At 45.3% G+C, this 16,175-nt stretch overlaps 1 protein-coding gene across 8 annotated transcripts in view; it reads right to left on the bottom strand.

Annotated features, from left to right (window-relative positions):
- The window catches only part of GRAP2 (GRB2 related adaptor protein 2), a 79,397-nt gene that overhangs the window by 15,683 nt on the left and 47,539 nt on the right, over positions 1–16,175 (bottom strand). For 7 of the 8 annotated variants that reach the window (XM_054543494.2, XM_063723094.1, XM_063723095.1 and 4 more), the window contains 2 exons: positions 10,194–10,285; positions 1,511–1,602 (listed from right to left, as the gene is read on the bottom strand). The exons of the other annotated variant lie outside the window; for it this stretch is intronic. In XM_054543494.2, coding sequence (XP_054399469.1) covers positions 1,511–1,602; positions 10,194–10,271 — 170 coding nt within the window. In that variant the 5' untranslated portion in view covers positions 10,272–10,285. The remainder of the gene's footprint in view (positions 1–1,510; positions 1,603–10,193; positions 10,286–16,175) is intronic. 8 annotated transcript variants of the gene reach the window in all.

Genomic DNA, 16,175 nt, shown 5'->3' with positions numbered 1-16,175 from the left:
GGATCTGGGAGCTTCACTTCTGGTGGCTTTCACTGTTCCAGAGAACCTGGAATCAAGGTCACGGGCTAAGAGTGATGCAGGGAAGGGCTGAAGGTTTGAGGAGCAGGTGGGGTATGCAGAGGTCACCTAGCAGATTCCTGGGCAGCATCAAGGGTTCCGTCAAGGTCAGTGGTCATTCTCTTGGTTTGGTGGTCAGTTCAGGTTTACCATGACTGGTGCTCTTGCACCTTGCTGGAGTCACCAATACTACTGTGGTTTTCTAACAAACTTTTGCTCTTTGAGCTAGACCCTGGTTCTGAGGCAAGATTAGATTTCTATCTAACCCTTGTGGTCAATTCTTGAGACAAACGAAGCCCAATCTCAATTTTTCATTTCCTCTTTAGGAAGAGAATTTCCCCTTCCCCCCGCTGACTTCTCTCATTGGGGTGAGCATGCTTTACTGAAGGCAGGGAGTGTCTGTCCACCCACCGAGTGAAGGGTGAGAGCCTGGTGAGGATGGTTAGGATTAGGAGGTCACAGAGAAGCGCTTAGGAGAGCAGCTCTCAAAGTAGGGTGGCCAATAGCGTCCCCTTTGGAATTCTGGGGAATGCTGTGATTGAAATCACTATAGATAATTTGAGTTTACAAACTCATTTTATAAAAACTTAAAATAGGTCAGGTGCGGTGGCTCACACCTGTAATCACAGCACTTTGGGAGGCCGAGGCGGGTGGATCACCTGAGGTCAAGAGTCTGAGACCAGCCTGTCCATCATGGCGAAACCCCATCTCTACTAAAAATACAAAAGTTAGCTGGGTGTGGTGGCATGCACCTGTAATCCTAGCTACTAGGGAGGCTGAGGCAGGAGAATTGCAATGAGCCGAGATCATGCCACTGCACTCCAGCCTGGGCAACAGAGCAAGACTCCGTCTCAAAACAAATAAACAAATAAATAAAAAAACCAAAAAAACCCCAAAACTTAAAATAGGCTAGGCATGGTGGCTCACGCCTGTAATCCCAGCACTTTGGGAGGCTGAGGCGGCAGATCACCTGAGGTCAGGAGTTTGGGACCAGCCTGGCCAACATGGTAAAACCCTGTCTCTACTAAAAATACAAAAACTAGCCCGGTGTGGTGGCATGTGCCTGTAATCCCAGCTACTTGGGAGGCTGAGGTGAGAGGATGGCTTGAGCCCAGGAGTTTTAGGCTGCAGTGAGTGGTGATGGAGTCACCGCACTCCAGCCTGGGTGACAGAGTGAGACCCCGACTCCCAAAAAAAAAAAAAAAAAGTTAAGAACAACTTAAAATCACAATACATGCACATGGTGTAAACATCAAAAGGGAATGAAATGAAATGCAAAGGCTTCCTCCTGCCCTGGCCTTCAGCTGCATGCTCTGGAGGCTCTCCGGAGGGAGCTCCAGAGGCAGCCATTTTTGACAATGTCTTGGGTTCCCATGGATAACTCTAGTGATTGCTGGAAACGTAAGAGGAGTGTGTGTGGGTAGGCCCATCTCAGCAGGCTGCAGATACTTACTCGGGAAACTGGATGTCTATGAAATTCTTGGGCACATATCCTTCCTGGCTCCCAAGCTCCGCCTTAAACCACTCCTCTTGGTTACTTAAAATCTACAGGGAAGAAAAGGAAAGACAAAGATATTGGAGGGAGGACACCAAAAAACAAGAGAAAGGGGCCGCAAGGCAAAGAAGGCCCTTTTGGACTTAGAGGAAAATATGTTAATAAGTTGAAAGAACTCAACAGCTGTTCTAGGATTTACCCCAGGCCTGTGGAGGAGCCGTGGGTTTACCTTTGGAGTCAGCTTCTCCTGACCCCAAGTTATTTCTGTCCACTTGTGCCGTCCACTCATGTCACCCCACTGTGGCTTGGGCTCCCAAACTCAGCACTCAGGGACTTCTCTGAATCCCTTTTTCTATTTTGGAAATTCATTTGTCCCAGGTAGCACCTTAAGTTCCTCATCTCAGCAGATGGTGGGAAGGAAGAATGGTTACTCCATGGTGTATTTTTTTTCTCTTCCAGGTAACCAGGAAACTTTTCTCTTTTTTTTGTTGTTGTTTTTTGTTTTTTTGAGACGGAGTCTTGCTCTGTCGCCAGGCTGGAGTGCAGTGGCGGGATCTCGGCTCACTGCAACCTCCACCTCCCGGGTTCAAGCAATCCCCCTGCCCCAGCCTCCTGAGTAGCTGGGATTACAGGCATGCGCCACCACACCTGGCTAATTTTTCGTATTTTTAGGAGAGACGGGGTTTTACCGTATTGGCCGGGATTGTCTTGATCCTTTGACCTAGTGATCCACCTGCCTTGGCCTCCCAAAGTGCTGGGATTACAGGCGTGAGCCACCAGGCCCAGGAAACTTTTCAAAAATTTAATTTGTTGTTGTTTTTTAAACAGGCAGATTAAAACTTAAACATCCCAGTGGGGCCAGCTTTGGAAACAGTAACTCTTTGTGTTCACATGCTGTGTATTTCACAGATATTTGGCTGGAACCCAAGATACTTGGGATGCCTTTTCTGAACTTGCTTTTAGAGCCAGATCCCAAGCAAAACCAAAAGTTCTGTCTTGTTACTCTGTGGCCTGCCTCTGACTGTGACCCCAAATGTTATTGTCTACCTCAGTTACTCATATTACTCACCAGACTTGACTGCACGTGGCTTCTGATTTCTCAAAAAATGAGATTCACCATTAAAAGACAAATATTTGGCACCGCCACTGAGAATGTTTTGAAAGTCTGAGGCCAGGTGTGGTGGCTCATGCCTGTAATCCCAGCACTTTGAGAGGCCGAGGCACATAGATCACTTGAGGCCAGGAGTTTGAGACCAGCCTGTCCATCATGGTGAAATGCCGTCTCTACTAAAAATACAAAAAGTAGCCGGGCCTGGTGGCACGTGCCTGCAATCCCAGCTACTCGGGAGGCTGAGGCAGGAGAATTGCTTGAACCCAGGAGGCGAGGTTGCAGTGAACCGTGATCTTGCCACTGCACTCCAGCCTGGGCAACAGAGCAAGACTCTCTCAAAAAAAAATTTTTTTAAGTCTATGATAGAGACTAGAACAATAATTCTAAATAAGGATAGCAGAGCAAAAGATGGAAAGAACTCTGATAATGTCACTGAACCACTGAATTAGATGATACCCAGGAGCCTTCCTACTTCTGGACTTTGAGAAATTACAAGTCTTTGTTATTGTTTAAGCCATTTTTAGTTTATGTTTCTTGCTCCTGAAAATATCTTAACTGATAGAACTGTAATGATAAAGAAGAAAGCAGAAATAGGTAGAAAAGGCATCCATATGTAGAGAAGAGACCACTTGCCTTGGCAACGAAAGGAGTTACTAAGGCCAAGTCAGATGGCAAGGGACTTCCTCCTTCAGCTCTGAGGAGGTGTGGTGTGTTCTGGGAATGAAATGCCTCCAGGTGGCTGGAATGTAGACTGTGAATATCTTGAAATGTAGGGGGAGCCCTTAAAGGATTTTCAGCAGGGAAGTAACAGTGAGAATTAGAGTTCAGAAAGAGCTCTGGCTGGGTGCGATGGCTCATGCCTGTAATCCCAGCACTCTGGGAGGCCCAAGCGGACGATCACTTGAGCCCAGGAGTTTGAGACCAGCCTGGGCAACAAAGCGAGACCTTGTCTCTACAAAAATAAAAATAAAACTTAGCAAGGCCTGATGGAAGTACACCTGTAGTCCCAGCTACTCAGGAGGCTGAAGCGGGAGGAGGGTGTGAGCCCAGGAGTGGCTGTACTACAGCCTGGACAACAGAGAGAGACTCTTCTCTAATTAAGAAAGAGAGACTCTGTCTCTAATTAAGAGAGAGCGAGAGAGCGACAGAGCTCTGTATCAGAGATCAGAATGTGAAGATAGATTGCAAGGCTAAAGTCGGCAGAAAAACTGTAGGAAGATGAGCACAGGCCTCCAGGCAAGAGATGATAGGGCCTAGGCTAAGAAGAGGTGAGGATATATTTTAGAGAAATTCAGGAAGCAAACAGGCAGGACTTCTTGACCAATCTTGGAAGCTAAGGGAGAAGAGGACTCCGGGATGCCGCTGGATTTCTGGCTTGGGAGACTGAGTAGGTGGTGATGGCTTTACAGAAATAGAAGATACATGAGAGGAGGCAGGGCTGAGAAAGGGCTCATGGGCTTCAGATTGCATGCGGGTGATTGTGAGTTGAATTCTTCAACTAAGAAGAAAAGCTCAGGGAGCAGCTGGATATGTCAGTCTGGACCCAGGAGAGAGGCTGAGGTTGGGGCTTGGGGTTTCAGAGTCATCAGAAAGTGGGTGGAGTTGAAGTCACGGGGCCCTTGGGCTTCTTTCTCCCAGAAAAGAAGATGGGAAGATAATGGAAAGAACTAAGTGCTTGAGCGGAGATGATGACCTATTTCTAACATCACTCCAAGGTAGAAGGAAGGGGACAGTGTTGTGAGTTGGGAACGAGACCTGGTTTCTAGCTTGGCTCCATCACTAGATATGTGATATTGGCCAAGTCAATCAGCCATTTGAAAAATGGAGATAATAATAGCCACCTAGCACCTCACAGAGCTGATGTGAGGATCAAATGAGCCCTGGTACCTGAAAGTCCTTCAGAAAGTGTAGACTTTTTTCAAAAAAATACAATTCCATCAAATGTGGTATTCTTATGAGGGAGGCCTCCAGCTCTGAATAGGACATGGAAGGGTTTATACGTTCTTTAAAGCATTATGTGTGTATGTTTTGAATTTAGTCATTTATTCTGAAGAAATAAAAGTGTGTCCCATATTTGAGTTTGAGATTGCTGAGAACAGAAAACTTTATAGTTTCTAACATCAAATGTGACTGCTGGTGTCACTAAGGACATGTGGGTACGTGTGTGCTGAGGGGGCAAGGGAGGAAGCAGAAAATCTAGGTCAAAAGAACTAGGAAACCCAGCAGCAGTGCCTCGTAGCCACGTAAAAACACAAGAGCACTGCACTCCATCCATCACTCCTGAATTCATGGCATTGGAATTCCTTTCTCCCGTCACATGGGAATGCAGTGTTTGGCCAGGGTAGCAAGTGTTACACAGAAAGGGGTAAAAAAGGCCATTTGGAAACTACCTTGTCACCTTAAGAACCACACGTTGAGGCCGGGTGCCATGGCTCATGCCTGTAATCCCGGCACTTTGGGAGGCTGAGGCGGGTGGATCACCTGAGGTCAGGAGTTTGAGACCAGCCTGGCCAACATGGCAAAACCTGATCTCTACCAAAAAGAAAAAAATTAGCCAGGCATGGTGGTGCATGCCTGTAATCTCAGCTACTTGGGAGGCTGAGCTACGAGAATTGCTTGAACCCAGGAGGTGGAGGTTGCAGTGAGCTGAGCTGAGATTGCGCCATTGCACCCCAGCCTGGGCAACAGAGCGAGACTCTGTCTTAAAAAAAAAAAAAAAAAAAGAACCACACTTTGTACTTCGTTTTCTGACCTGAAAGCAGCTCTGTAATTTTAGTTATCATGCCTCAGACCTCCTCTAGAAACTGAAAGATTATCCCACAATGCCAGCCATTTCTCTCCGCCACCTGGTGCTTGGTCTGCCTAACATTGTGTTTCTAGAGAGGTGAATTTGCAGGCTTTTTACTATGTATAGAAGGCGAGGTTTTTTAAAAAAAAAAAAATTCTCATTTTCTGCAAAGAAAAGTATTTGAGGGGAGGGGAGATGGTTTCCTCCTGCTGTTGTGGGCCCAGGGCCCCGCACTTCCTGTTCTTCTCATCTCTCCATCTGTTCGGTTCCCCCTATCTCATGTACCCATCGTGTAAACCTGAGCAAGGCGTTCAGCCTGAACACTTGAAGTTTTACTCTTAACTTGACTGTTTCTTAATTCTTATAATGTTCCCTAAGAGATGATTTTCTGGGTTACATGGCCTGAGAATAAGTTAGACGTGGGAAGAGAAGGGCCAAGTTACGGCTGGAAGAATTTTTAAATTGGATGAAATTGTAGCTTTTAGAAACATAGCAGAAATCTGAAGTATTGAAGAAATGAATTATGTAGAATTAACTCTTAATGCTTTTAGGCTGCTATTTTAGCAGGAAGAAATGAGGTCGCATTAGATGCATTACAGGAGACAGAAATGGACTGGGTCAAGAGAGATTTTTCAAAGCTACTGGCAAATTTAATGGCAAATTCAAATGTGAGGCTGGTGCTGTGTGTAGCTGCAGGTATGGTGGTTTGTGGCATGAATAGGAAAAAAATCTGATTCCTGAGTTTTCAAATATTTCCGTCGTAGGAGAAGCAGGATCAAGTCATTTGGCGGTGTTTTCCTGTCCACCATCTTGATCTACATGTCGCGTAGATCATCATCTAGTGAGCACCTGCTGATTGCACTTAGGTGCATGAAATATGGAGATAAATAAGCTGAGGCCTCTGCCCCAGGAAACTCATGGTCTGTTGAGGGTGGGTGGCTGCTCAGACTTTTTTGTACCTTCCTAATGAAAACCTCTGTTTAGTCTTTAGCACAAAAGGCCAAACAAGTCAGAGAATCCCAGAAGCGAACTGCTGGGGTAGTCAGGAGCTGGCTTTGAAAGTTATTTGTGAGGATCCTGGGTGTGTTACCCATTGAGGAAGGTGGGGGGCAGACATTGCAATCACATGTGGGGAGCCCCAGGCATGGGAACCAATCACCATTCTGTAGACATTCTGTGGGGCTCAGTCAACAAGCCCTCCCCATTTTGCTCTTTACCTGCAATGGACAGAATTTGAAAAGAGGGAGGGGGTTGGCTTTCCAATGGAATTCTAAATGCACAGGAAGAAATGCAATTTAGCGATTCAAAAAATATGTACTGGGCATCTATTTTGGGCCATGACTTGTGTTAGATGCTGTGAAGACACAAAGACGAACCTGGCATTGTGTGCACAAGTGCATGATGACATTGCTCTCAGGGAATAGAGAGGAATTGAAAGTTCATTCATTCATCAAGTATCAGGGAGTTCTAGGCACAGCTATTCTAGACATTGAGGCAGACACAGCCCCTGCCCTTGCACAGCTTTGGCTAGTGGAGTAGACAACACATAAATGAGCAATTAGGATCCCATGGGGCAAAGGCAGCAATGAGAAGTAGAAATAGAGGGTGCATGAGACCACAGGGTCATGGCCTGCCTATAAATAGCTGCCATGTGAGGCAAAGTCATAAGTGCCTGGAAATGAGTGAAGTTTATGTGAAATGTTGGGGAGGAGCTGAAGAGGGAGTGATTTGTTTCCCTGGGATGGTAGGGAGTGGAGAGGACAAGCGAGGTTTCCATGGTAGAGGAGGTCAAATATGTGTGTGTGGGAGAGGGGCACTCAGAGTATATAGGGGAGAGGCTGAGAAAGGGCAGTGTATACATTGCAGTGCAACCTGGGGGCGTTACATCCACAAAGATGTCTCTGTGTGTGTGTGTGCACACATGTGTACATGTGCATAATGCCATTGGACAGTGGTTTGGGGCCAGATGTTTTCAATCTCAATCAATTGGTAATTGGAAACCCCTGAGTGCTTTTGAGCAAGGAAATGATATGATCTGATTTGTCTGGAAAGATCCCTCTGGGACTAGTATGTAGAGTGATTGAAGGAGGAAAAAGACAAGAGGTAATGAGGTCAGTCAAGGAGCTGTGGCAACGAGCTGAGCAGTCAGAAGCAGCGGGGATGGATGATCCCGATAATGCGGGCCACCATTTACTGGGCGTCTACGTTGGGCCAGGGTCATCACCTCGAATCCTCTCCACAACCCGGCAAGATGGATACTACCTCCACTTGCTGAGGAAGACACTAAAGCTCAAAGGGGGCAGATGACTGGGCCCCAGGCTCCACGGTTAGTAAGCTGGGATTCAAACTCAGATCCATCTGACTCAAAGTCTATGCTCCTTTTTACTGCCTCACACTCCTTTCTGGTGAAGAAGAGACTTGCTTGAGAGATATGAGGAAAAAAATACATTCAGAGCAGAGTTTAGTGCTTAGGAGTCAGACAGAGTTCTGTCCAGGTCCTGGATTGGTCACATGCTAGCTGGGTGACTGTGGACATGTGATTTAATCCCTAGCCTCAGTTTCTTATCTGTGAAATGGAGGGGAAATGAATGCCTACCTCATAGGTTTGCTGAGATGATGAAATCATGCCTGCAAACCACTTAGCTAGATCCTGGCCCTGAACAGGAGCTCAGGAGATGTTGGTTACTGGTCACCAGGATTTGGTAAAGGAGGCACTGATGATAACTGGGGCTTCTAGCTTGTGACTGACCTAGGATAATACTTAGAACATGGAAAGAAGAGTGGTTTGGGTGGAAATGGGGGTGAGATGGGCGTGGGGGTTTGAGTGATTCTGGGCATCCTGAGTTAGGGGCTGGAGTTCATGTGGGGACATCCAGCAGACAATTGGAAGTCTGGGTCTGGAGTTCAAGAACAAGGCCAGAGCTAGAACACGAGCCATAGACTTGAGGGTCTTTGGCACAGAGGTGATAGTTGCAGCCGAAGAAGTGGACAAGGTGGCTCAGAGTGAGAAGAAAAATCAGAAAGCCAAAGGCAGCACCTTCAGGGAAGTGTATATTTCAGGATCAAGAGAGGAAAAAGAATGCTTGGAAATGAGACCTGTAGGAGTGCTCAGGAAGGGAGGAGAAGAACCCGGAGAGGGTGGTGCTGCCAAAGCCAGGGAGAAAGGGGCTTCCAGCAGAGGGCCAGTTAGCAGTGTCAATCCCACAGACATTTCCATAGGGTCATTATACTACACGTTAAGGAAATTACTGGTGAACTTCAAGAGAATGTTGGGGGGAGGGTAAAAGGCAGATTCCAGAGAGTTGTGGAATGAGTGGGAAGTGAGGAAGTGAAGCACGCCCAGTGTAGAGAATTCTTCCCAGTATTAGCAACAAAGTGGAGGAAAGAAATCAGGAGCTGGATTGGGAATCAGAGTTGAGCAAAGTTTTTTTTTTTTTTTTCTTTCCTTTTTCCTTTTCTGAGGAATAGAGAAAACATAAGATACCAGGTTGTCTTTGCAATGGAAGACGAGGGTGGAAGTTGGTACAAGGATGGTCTCCAGTGGATGACAGTAACATGATCACAGTGCCCCACAGAGAAGGCAGGAACTTCTCACTGCATGGCAAGTCCCTCCAGGAGCTTCGTAAGACCCCAAAGCAGTGACAGACAGGTTTTCCTGGGTCAGGAGGCCCAACTCATATTTTAAATTTGTGAAGGCCTACGCTTTGCCACTGTGTTACTAGATCTTGAAAGTTGAGAGCAGTTAGAAGGCTACCTAACGGGCATGTTCATATTCCAAAAGAAGCCATTCTGTGGTGTTTCGTGCTCCTCAGACACTTTCCATGTCACCCTCTCACATGCTGACAAGGTTCTTTGTATAACAAACATAATTCTCGGCGGTGAGACACTAATGGCCTCAGTGTTGTTGGGCATCCGAGAAGGCTCGTCAGGACTGCTGAGGACCAGGGATCAGGCTATCTGAGGGTGCTCTGAGGTCAGGTAGAGGGGGTCTGGGTCCACATACTCCCAAATGCCCTTTTGAAGGGCTTATGCTCTTTCGCAAACAAACAAACAAACAAACAAAACAAAAACCCAAGGGCTAAGATGCAGAGTCTGAAAGTATGGTGCATGAATGTGGGAGAAGTCCAAGGCCACTTCAGCTCAGCAAGTGGCCACTACAACTCAACTGCAGGCTGAGGACAAGCTTTAAAAAGCCCCTGAGTGACCAGGTGTGCATGGCCTTTGTTGAGCCATGTCCTCTGTGGCTGCCTTTCCCAAGCTGAGTCCACCCACAACCTCTCCTCCTGAGTTCCAGCTCTGCTGAGCCTGGTGCTGCTCTCTCAATTCAGCACCGGCTTGCACATGTCTGAGCTTTAGCTAAAAGCCCAAGTCACCTTCAGTGCATTCCTGACGTTCACATTGCACACACTCCTACAACCCCCATCTTTCAAGGTGGAATCACTTGTTCCCTCACCTGTGTTCCCTGAGAACTTAGCCAAGAACATCTGTAACAGCCCTTTGGGTGGATGTGTTCCCCTCTCCAGACTACAAACCTCCCAGGACAAGGACAGTGGCTTATGCCGACTGTATTTCCATCACCTGGCCTGGTTGGTGTCTGGTATAAGGGTGCACAAAGGGAATCAAGGTGAACTTCTCTTTTTAAAAGGAACCACATGCAGTTCTTAAGAGACAAAGGCAGGGACTGTCAGGTTACTGAGTAACTGAAACTCCCTACTGCTCCCCTGGGGCCCCACGTCACCTACCTTCAAAACATCTCCAGTGTGAAAGCTCAGTTCATCCTCACCTGAAGCAGCGAAATCAAACTTGGCAACAGCTTCCATGCTGTAACGTGAAGCTGGAAGAGAAATAATATGGTCATTGTGCCTCTCTGCCAGGGGGAGGGCAGCAGAGCCGATGGTGCTTCCTGGTAATCAGCAGTTCCTAGGAGAGTGGGCAGATGGATGTCTCCAGGCCGGAGAGCAAGGCTCAGGCACACAACAAGGGCTTGTGTTTGCAGGAAGAGCTGCCGGAATCTATAGGATCTGGGTCCTGGGATCATTCTCGGAATCCCCAGATGCCAGGAGCAGGAAACGAAGGCCAGCCACAGCCTTTCCCTTCTCCTTTCATCATCCTGGCCTGACACCACTTTTGGGGGCATCTCTGTTTGCAGCTGATAAGGAGGGAAGGCTTGCTATCATCTGCAACTTGAGGCCCGAGGGGCTGGAAAGACTATTCTGTAAACACTGTCCCAAGGCTGTCCCTTGGCAGCTATATTTAACCAGGCAGTGTTAATTAGACAGATGCCATTTCCTCTTTTACATCTGAATCATTTAAGAGAATTAGACAGCACTGGCCAGTGGGGAACTCAGCTTCCTTCTGCATGGTTTGGGAGTAGAAAGCATTTTTTTGGTCTTCGAGTTGGGCGGCTCAATTGGTCAGATTACTTACTTTATGATATAAACAAAGTACATTTTGGAAATTTTGATTTTAACATTTTTGAATTGAGTTAAAATAGTGGCCCCCTTCTTGTAATGCATGAGACCCATGTAAAGATAAATGAGTCGGCCTATGTAATACATTTAGTATGAACTAGAGTTGTGCTTTAGGAGGCAGCGGGGATGTAATGGCAAGACAGCTGGCTCCAATCCCAGTTTTGTTGGTAGATAGCTGTAGACTCTTGGGCAAGTAATTAAACCCTTGGAGTCTCCATTTCCTCATCTATAAAATGGTGATCATAATATTCAATTAATAAAGTTGTAAGGTTAAATCAAATTATAGATGCAGGCCGGGCACTGTGGCTCATGCCTGTAATCCCAGCACTTTGGGAGGTTGAGGTGGGCAAGATCACCTAAGGTCAGGAGTTCAAGACCATCCTGGCCAACATGGCAAAACCCTGTCTCTACTAAAAATACAAAAATTAGCTGGGTGCCGTGGCACGTGCCTGTAATCCCAGCTACTTGGGAGGCTGAGGCAGGATAATCGCTTGAACCTGGGAGGCAGAGGTTGCAGTGAGCCAAGATCATGCCACTGTACTCCAGCCTGGGTGACAGAGCAAGACTCTGTCTCAAAAAAAAAAAAAAAAAAAAAATTATAGATGCAAAGTATTACACCAGACAAAGCTAAATAGTATTTACGTTTTAAAATAATTTTATGGAATGAATTTTTCGCCAGCAAAGGTAGCCTGACCAAAATCAGCACAAGTTTTCTTCCCTCACTCCATCTCCTATGAACTTTTCTCATTGAAATTTGAGACCTAATCTCCATGACTATCAAATCCTGTGATTCTCGGCTAAGACAGCTTACTGTCAGGACAATCTTGAAAGCTGTTATTTTCTTGTTGATCAAAATTTCCCTAAGTTTCAAACCCTTTAGGGTAGAAAATAAATACTCTCCAACCTAATAGACTTTCAGCGACCAGTCAACTGGGACCACAGTTGTCTTCTCAGTGGGAATTCCTACCCAAGTTAACAAGATTTGGGTAAATAAGGAAGGTGGCTGCCAGTGAGAGGGTGAAACACCAGATCAGAGGATTAAAGCCGACTGCAACGGGGTGATAGCAAGGGGCTCATTTCTCTGATTCTCCACAATTGCTCAATCTTTCAAAGGTAATTTATAGAGATGACTCTTACCATTCCCATTCAAAGGTAGATGTTAAGCAAAAAATAGACCAGGAGCCAAAGTAAAATGTCGTAGTTAACTCTGAGTCAAAACGTACTTCCAAACAATACCATCAAAAATATACTTTTTGTACACTTTCTTCAAGATCCATCTATCGAAGGCAAATTAAAATTGTTGTGACCTAGGATGACCCACTCAACAGGAAGGAGTATTCTGCCCTCCTAAGTTAATGCTAAATGCCTTTGCTGATTTGATTCACCCCATCATTTTAACACACAAGGCTTCTTCTAATTAAGGCCTTGCCTCTAGTTTGCAGAGAGACATGACTTCTGTGGGTCATCCTCATGGTATCAACAGTAGACAGTGGTCGCCTCGTGGGATCAAGTGTCAGGTGAATGGTCCTGAAGACCAAGGTCCCATTTCTATGCAAATTCACCTTAATAAGCAGGATGGAGACAAGGGAAGGGCAAATGCTAAACATATTAGAAAGTTACATAAATTAGAAACGAAAAAATATCCAAGGCAAGCTCTAGATATGACCTTGATTTGGGGAAGATCTTTCCAACATTACATGTAACTCAGCTCAGGCTTGGGCACTGGGTCCAGGCTGGCTGTAAATCACTTCAGTGAGAAGTGAGAAGGCCGAGGCAGAAGTAAAATTGCTTCTGAAGAGCAGCACTTTACTCTGCCTTCCCCCAGGAGGTAGGCAGTATGGCAAAGCCAAAGACACAGCCATGTCACAGAGCTCCCCAGCTTGTAATATTAATCCTGGCTCAAAAAACCCAATTAAACAGGCCCACTCTTTATAAAATCGCTTTGAAAAAATTTATTTGCTCCCATTTCCATTTGTGAGATGAAATCTGCCCAGCTGCTGTTTGTTCAGGGTGGGGTGGGGTATGTTCTCTTTTTGTTTAAACCACAGGGCTTCAAAAACTCTTCCCTTGAAGCACCCCTAGTAGTAGAGAATAGTAAATATGTCACCCTCAGGGGTCGGTTTTCTGTTTGGTCACAAAAATGCATGGAAATGTATATCCCATTCCTCTATATCCATTAGCATTAATTTTGAAAAGTTTAAAAATTACCACCAGGGAAAAAGAAATCTGATTATCCATTTGTTTTATGATCTGTACCTGCCACCACTACATACTGCATTGGAGAAACAACAACAAAAAATATGATGGAGATACAAACTGGGTAGCAACAATTTAGACAGAGTTGTGGGGGGCGGAGTGCAACAGCCTGAATTCAAGAATGCAATGAAGCCTTCTTGCTGCTGTTTTCAATTTCAGCGCTTCTGACTTCTGAAAAGAGAGACCCCTCGGCCAGGCACAGTGGCTCACGCCTGTAATCCCAGGAGGCGGGCGGATCATGAGGTCAAGAGATGGAGACCATCCTGGCCAACATAGTGAAAACCCCATCTCTACTAAAAATACAGAAATTAGCTGGGCATGGTGGTGTGCGCCTGTAGTCCCAACTACTCAGGAGGCTGAGGCAGGAGAATCACTTGAACCTGGGAGGTGGAGGTTGCAGTGAGCCGAGATTGCACCACTGCACTCCAGTCTAGAGATAGAGTGAGACTCCATGTTAAAAAAAAAAAAAAAAAAAAAGAAAGAAAAGAGAGACCCCTCTTTAGAGAACCTCACAGATGGATTAAATGTGCTTTCCCTGCCAGTGATGGGCTTTAGAAATGGCTGAAATGCTACCTGTCCATACAGTGTGAGAAGCTGCAGCCTCCAGGGGCAGCCAAATCACCTCCAGCAGCAGCCCCCAACCCCCACCCCGCCAACCCGATTGATGATGATGCCATTTGTAGGGCCTCAGTGCCAGCTCTGCTTCTCACCAGCCCTCTGCACCTCTCTCGCTTACGCCTTTAAGAGCTGTCACGCAATAGTCATTAGCAACATGCAGTGTGGATCTGCTTCACCAGAGGGTAATGCCACACAGGACTGCCCTGAACATGACTTTTTCTGCCCTTACCTTTCCATGTGAGCTTCTTTTACCACCAAAAAAACCTTAAAAAATATTCAGGCTATATACCAGGAATCCTTGTCTACTTCTAAAATATAGCCACCGCAGAGGATGAAAACAAAAGCCATGCTACAGCTCTTTAAAATAACCTCCATTTGAAACCCAGATTATAAGTGGATTTGTTCAGAAACACGTATTTACCATCAAAATGGCACCCGGCAAGAAACTTCTTGATCAAATTCAGCTCCTCCTAAGTTGGCTATGAATAGCTAAGGTTTCCATTTTATGTATCTCTTACAAAGAGCAATTGCATAACACCACAAAGCTATGTGAAGATTCAGGCTCAGGACCCAGTGAGAGAAGGAGACAGGTCCTAAATTGCTATCACTTCGTATTTTGCTGGGGAGAGCTCTAATTTGAATACTTGCCCCAGTTTATGTTGTAATTCAGATAAGATAATGTCTTGAAATTTTTAAAAAAGAGAGGGAAACATTGCTTTTTACAAGTATTGCTTGTCACATATTTATCAGGACATAAGCAACAAAATTAATTAATTAATTAGTTCATTAATTCAGAGACGAAGTTTTCCTCTGTTGACCAGGCTGATGTGCAGTGGTGTGATCATAGCTCACTGCTGCTTTGAACTCTTTAGCTCACAGGATTCTGCCACTTCAGCCTCCCGAGTAGCTGGGACCACAGATGTGTGTCATCACATCCAGCTAATTTTTTTTTTCTTTTTTTTGGTAGAGATCGGGGTCTCACTATGTTGCCCAGGCTGGTCTCGAACTCCTGGGCTCAAGTGATCCGCCTGCCTCAGCTTCCTGGAGTTCTGGGATTACAGGCATGAGCCACCGTGGTCCAGCCAACAAATAATTTTTATTAGCATATCTTGTATATGAAATGAAGTAAGAGAATAGTGAGACTAGTTTACACTTTAGGACTTTGGCTGCAGCTACTGAGAGGGGCTTAGTGAAAATGTAAAATTATACCAGCTACTCAACATCACATAATACAGAGACAGAATCCACAGCCTTGTTGTTCGACAGGTAAAGCCCCTCTCGGAGACAACAGAGAAGAGTGCTTCCTCCCCCAGTCGAATTGACAAGGTCAGCTCAATCACTTTTCAGAAGTAGGAAACCTTATACTGCCAGGAAAAAATGATTATAGTTAAGCCTCACTGTACACAATAGGTATATTCTTGAAAAGTTATAATGAATAGAGTATTTGTAAATGGAATCATATTAGCACGTATTATGGAGGCTCACTCTATAAAGGAACCCTGTGGTGAATCGCTTTATAAAATGAAAGGAAAATTTGTTATGCAAATAACTACCTTTTAATTTATCTGTTTTAAAGTCAGGGTTTTCATGCTTTGAGTCTTAAAACAGAGCACACCTGCCTATCCCCTCCAGCTCTGCACACTGTGGGCCAAATAAACATTTGTTTCCCCTCCTCTGAACTCCTCAAGCACTTAACAAAACAAACAGACAAAAAAAAAAAAAAAAAAAACACCTCTCCTGTTGATATAGAACATTTCACCTTGGAGTATAGATGTGGAATTGTCAAACCTTTTCTGTACAGAGCCAGAGAGTAAATATTTTTGGCTTTGTGGGCCATCTAGTCTCTGTCACAATGACTCGCCATGTTTTTGTAGCCAGGAAGGTGGCCTTAGATGATGGTAAATGAATGGGCATAGCAGGGTTCCCATAAAACTTTATTTGTGGACCCTGAGATTTGAATTTTGTAGCATTTTTACATGACAGGAAGTATTATTATTCTTTTGATATTTTTTTCAACCATGTAAAAATGTAAATTAGCTCAAGGTCAAAAACACATGATGGGCTGAATTTGGCCCACTGGCTGCAGTTTGTCAAACCCTGATATATACATTGATATCTATATCCTATCTCCCCCTAATAGTTTATAAACTTCTTAAGGGGAAGGGTTGTAGTTTAGTGAACAGAATATAGGCCTAGTAGTAAACGAACTTGGATTTGAATCCAAAATGTGCCACTTCCTGAGTGTCCTGTTTCCACATCCGTGGGATGGGAGTCACCAGAGTTACTCCGTGGGGTTGTTGTGTATTAATGCGTAGACTCTGACACACAGTAGGTGTCCAACGAATGGCAGTTGTTATTTTTTCTTAGATTCTCTACAAT

Source organism: Pongo abelii, chromosome 23 (genome assembly GCF_028885655.2).
Source record: "Pongo abelii isolate AG06213 chromosome 23, NHGRI_mPonAbe1-v2.0_pri, whole genome shotgun sequence".
Lineage (NCBI taxonomy): Eukaryota > Metazoa > Chordata > Mammalia > Primates > Hominidae > Pongo > Pongo abelii.
This window is presented reverse-complemented; position numbering and strand designations above follow the sequence as displayed.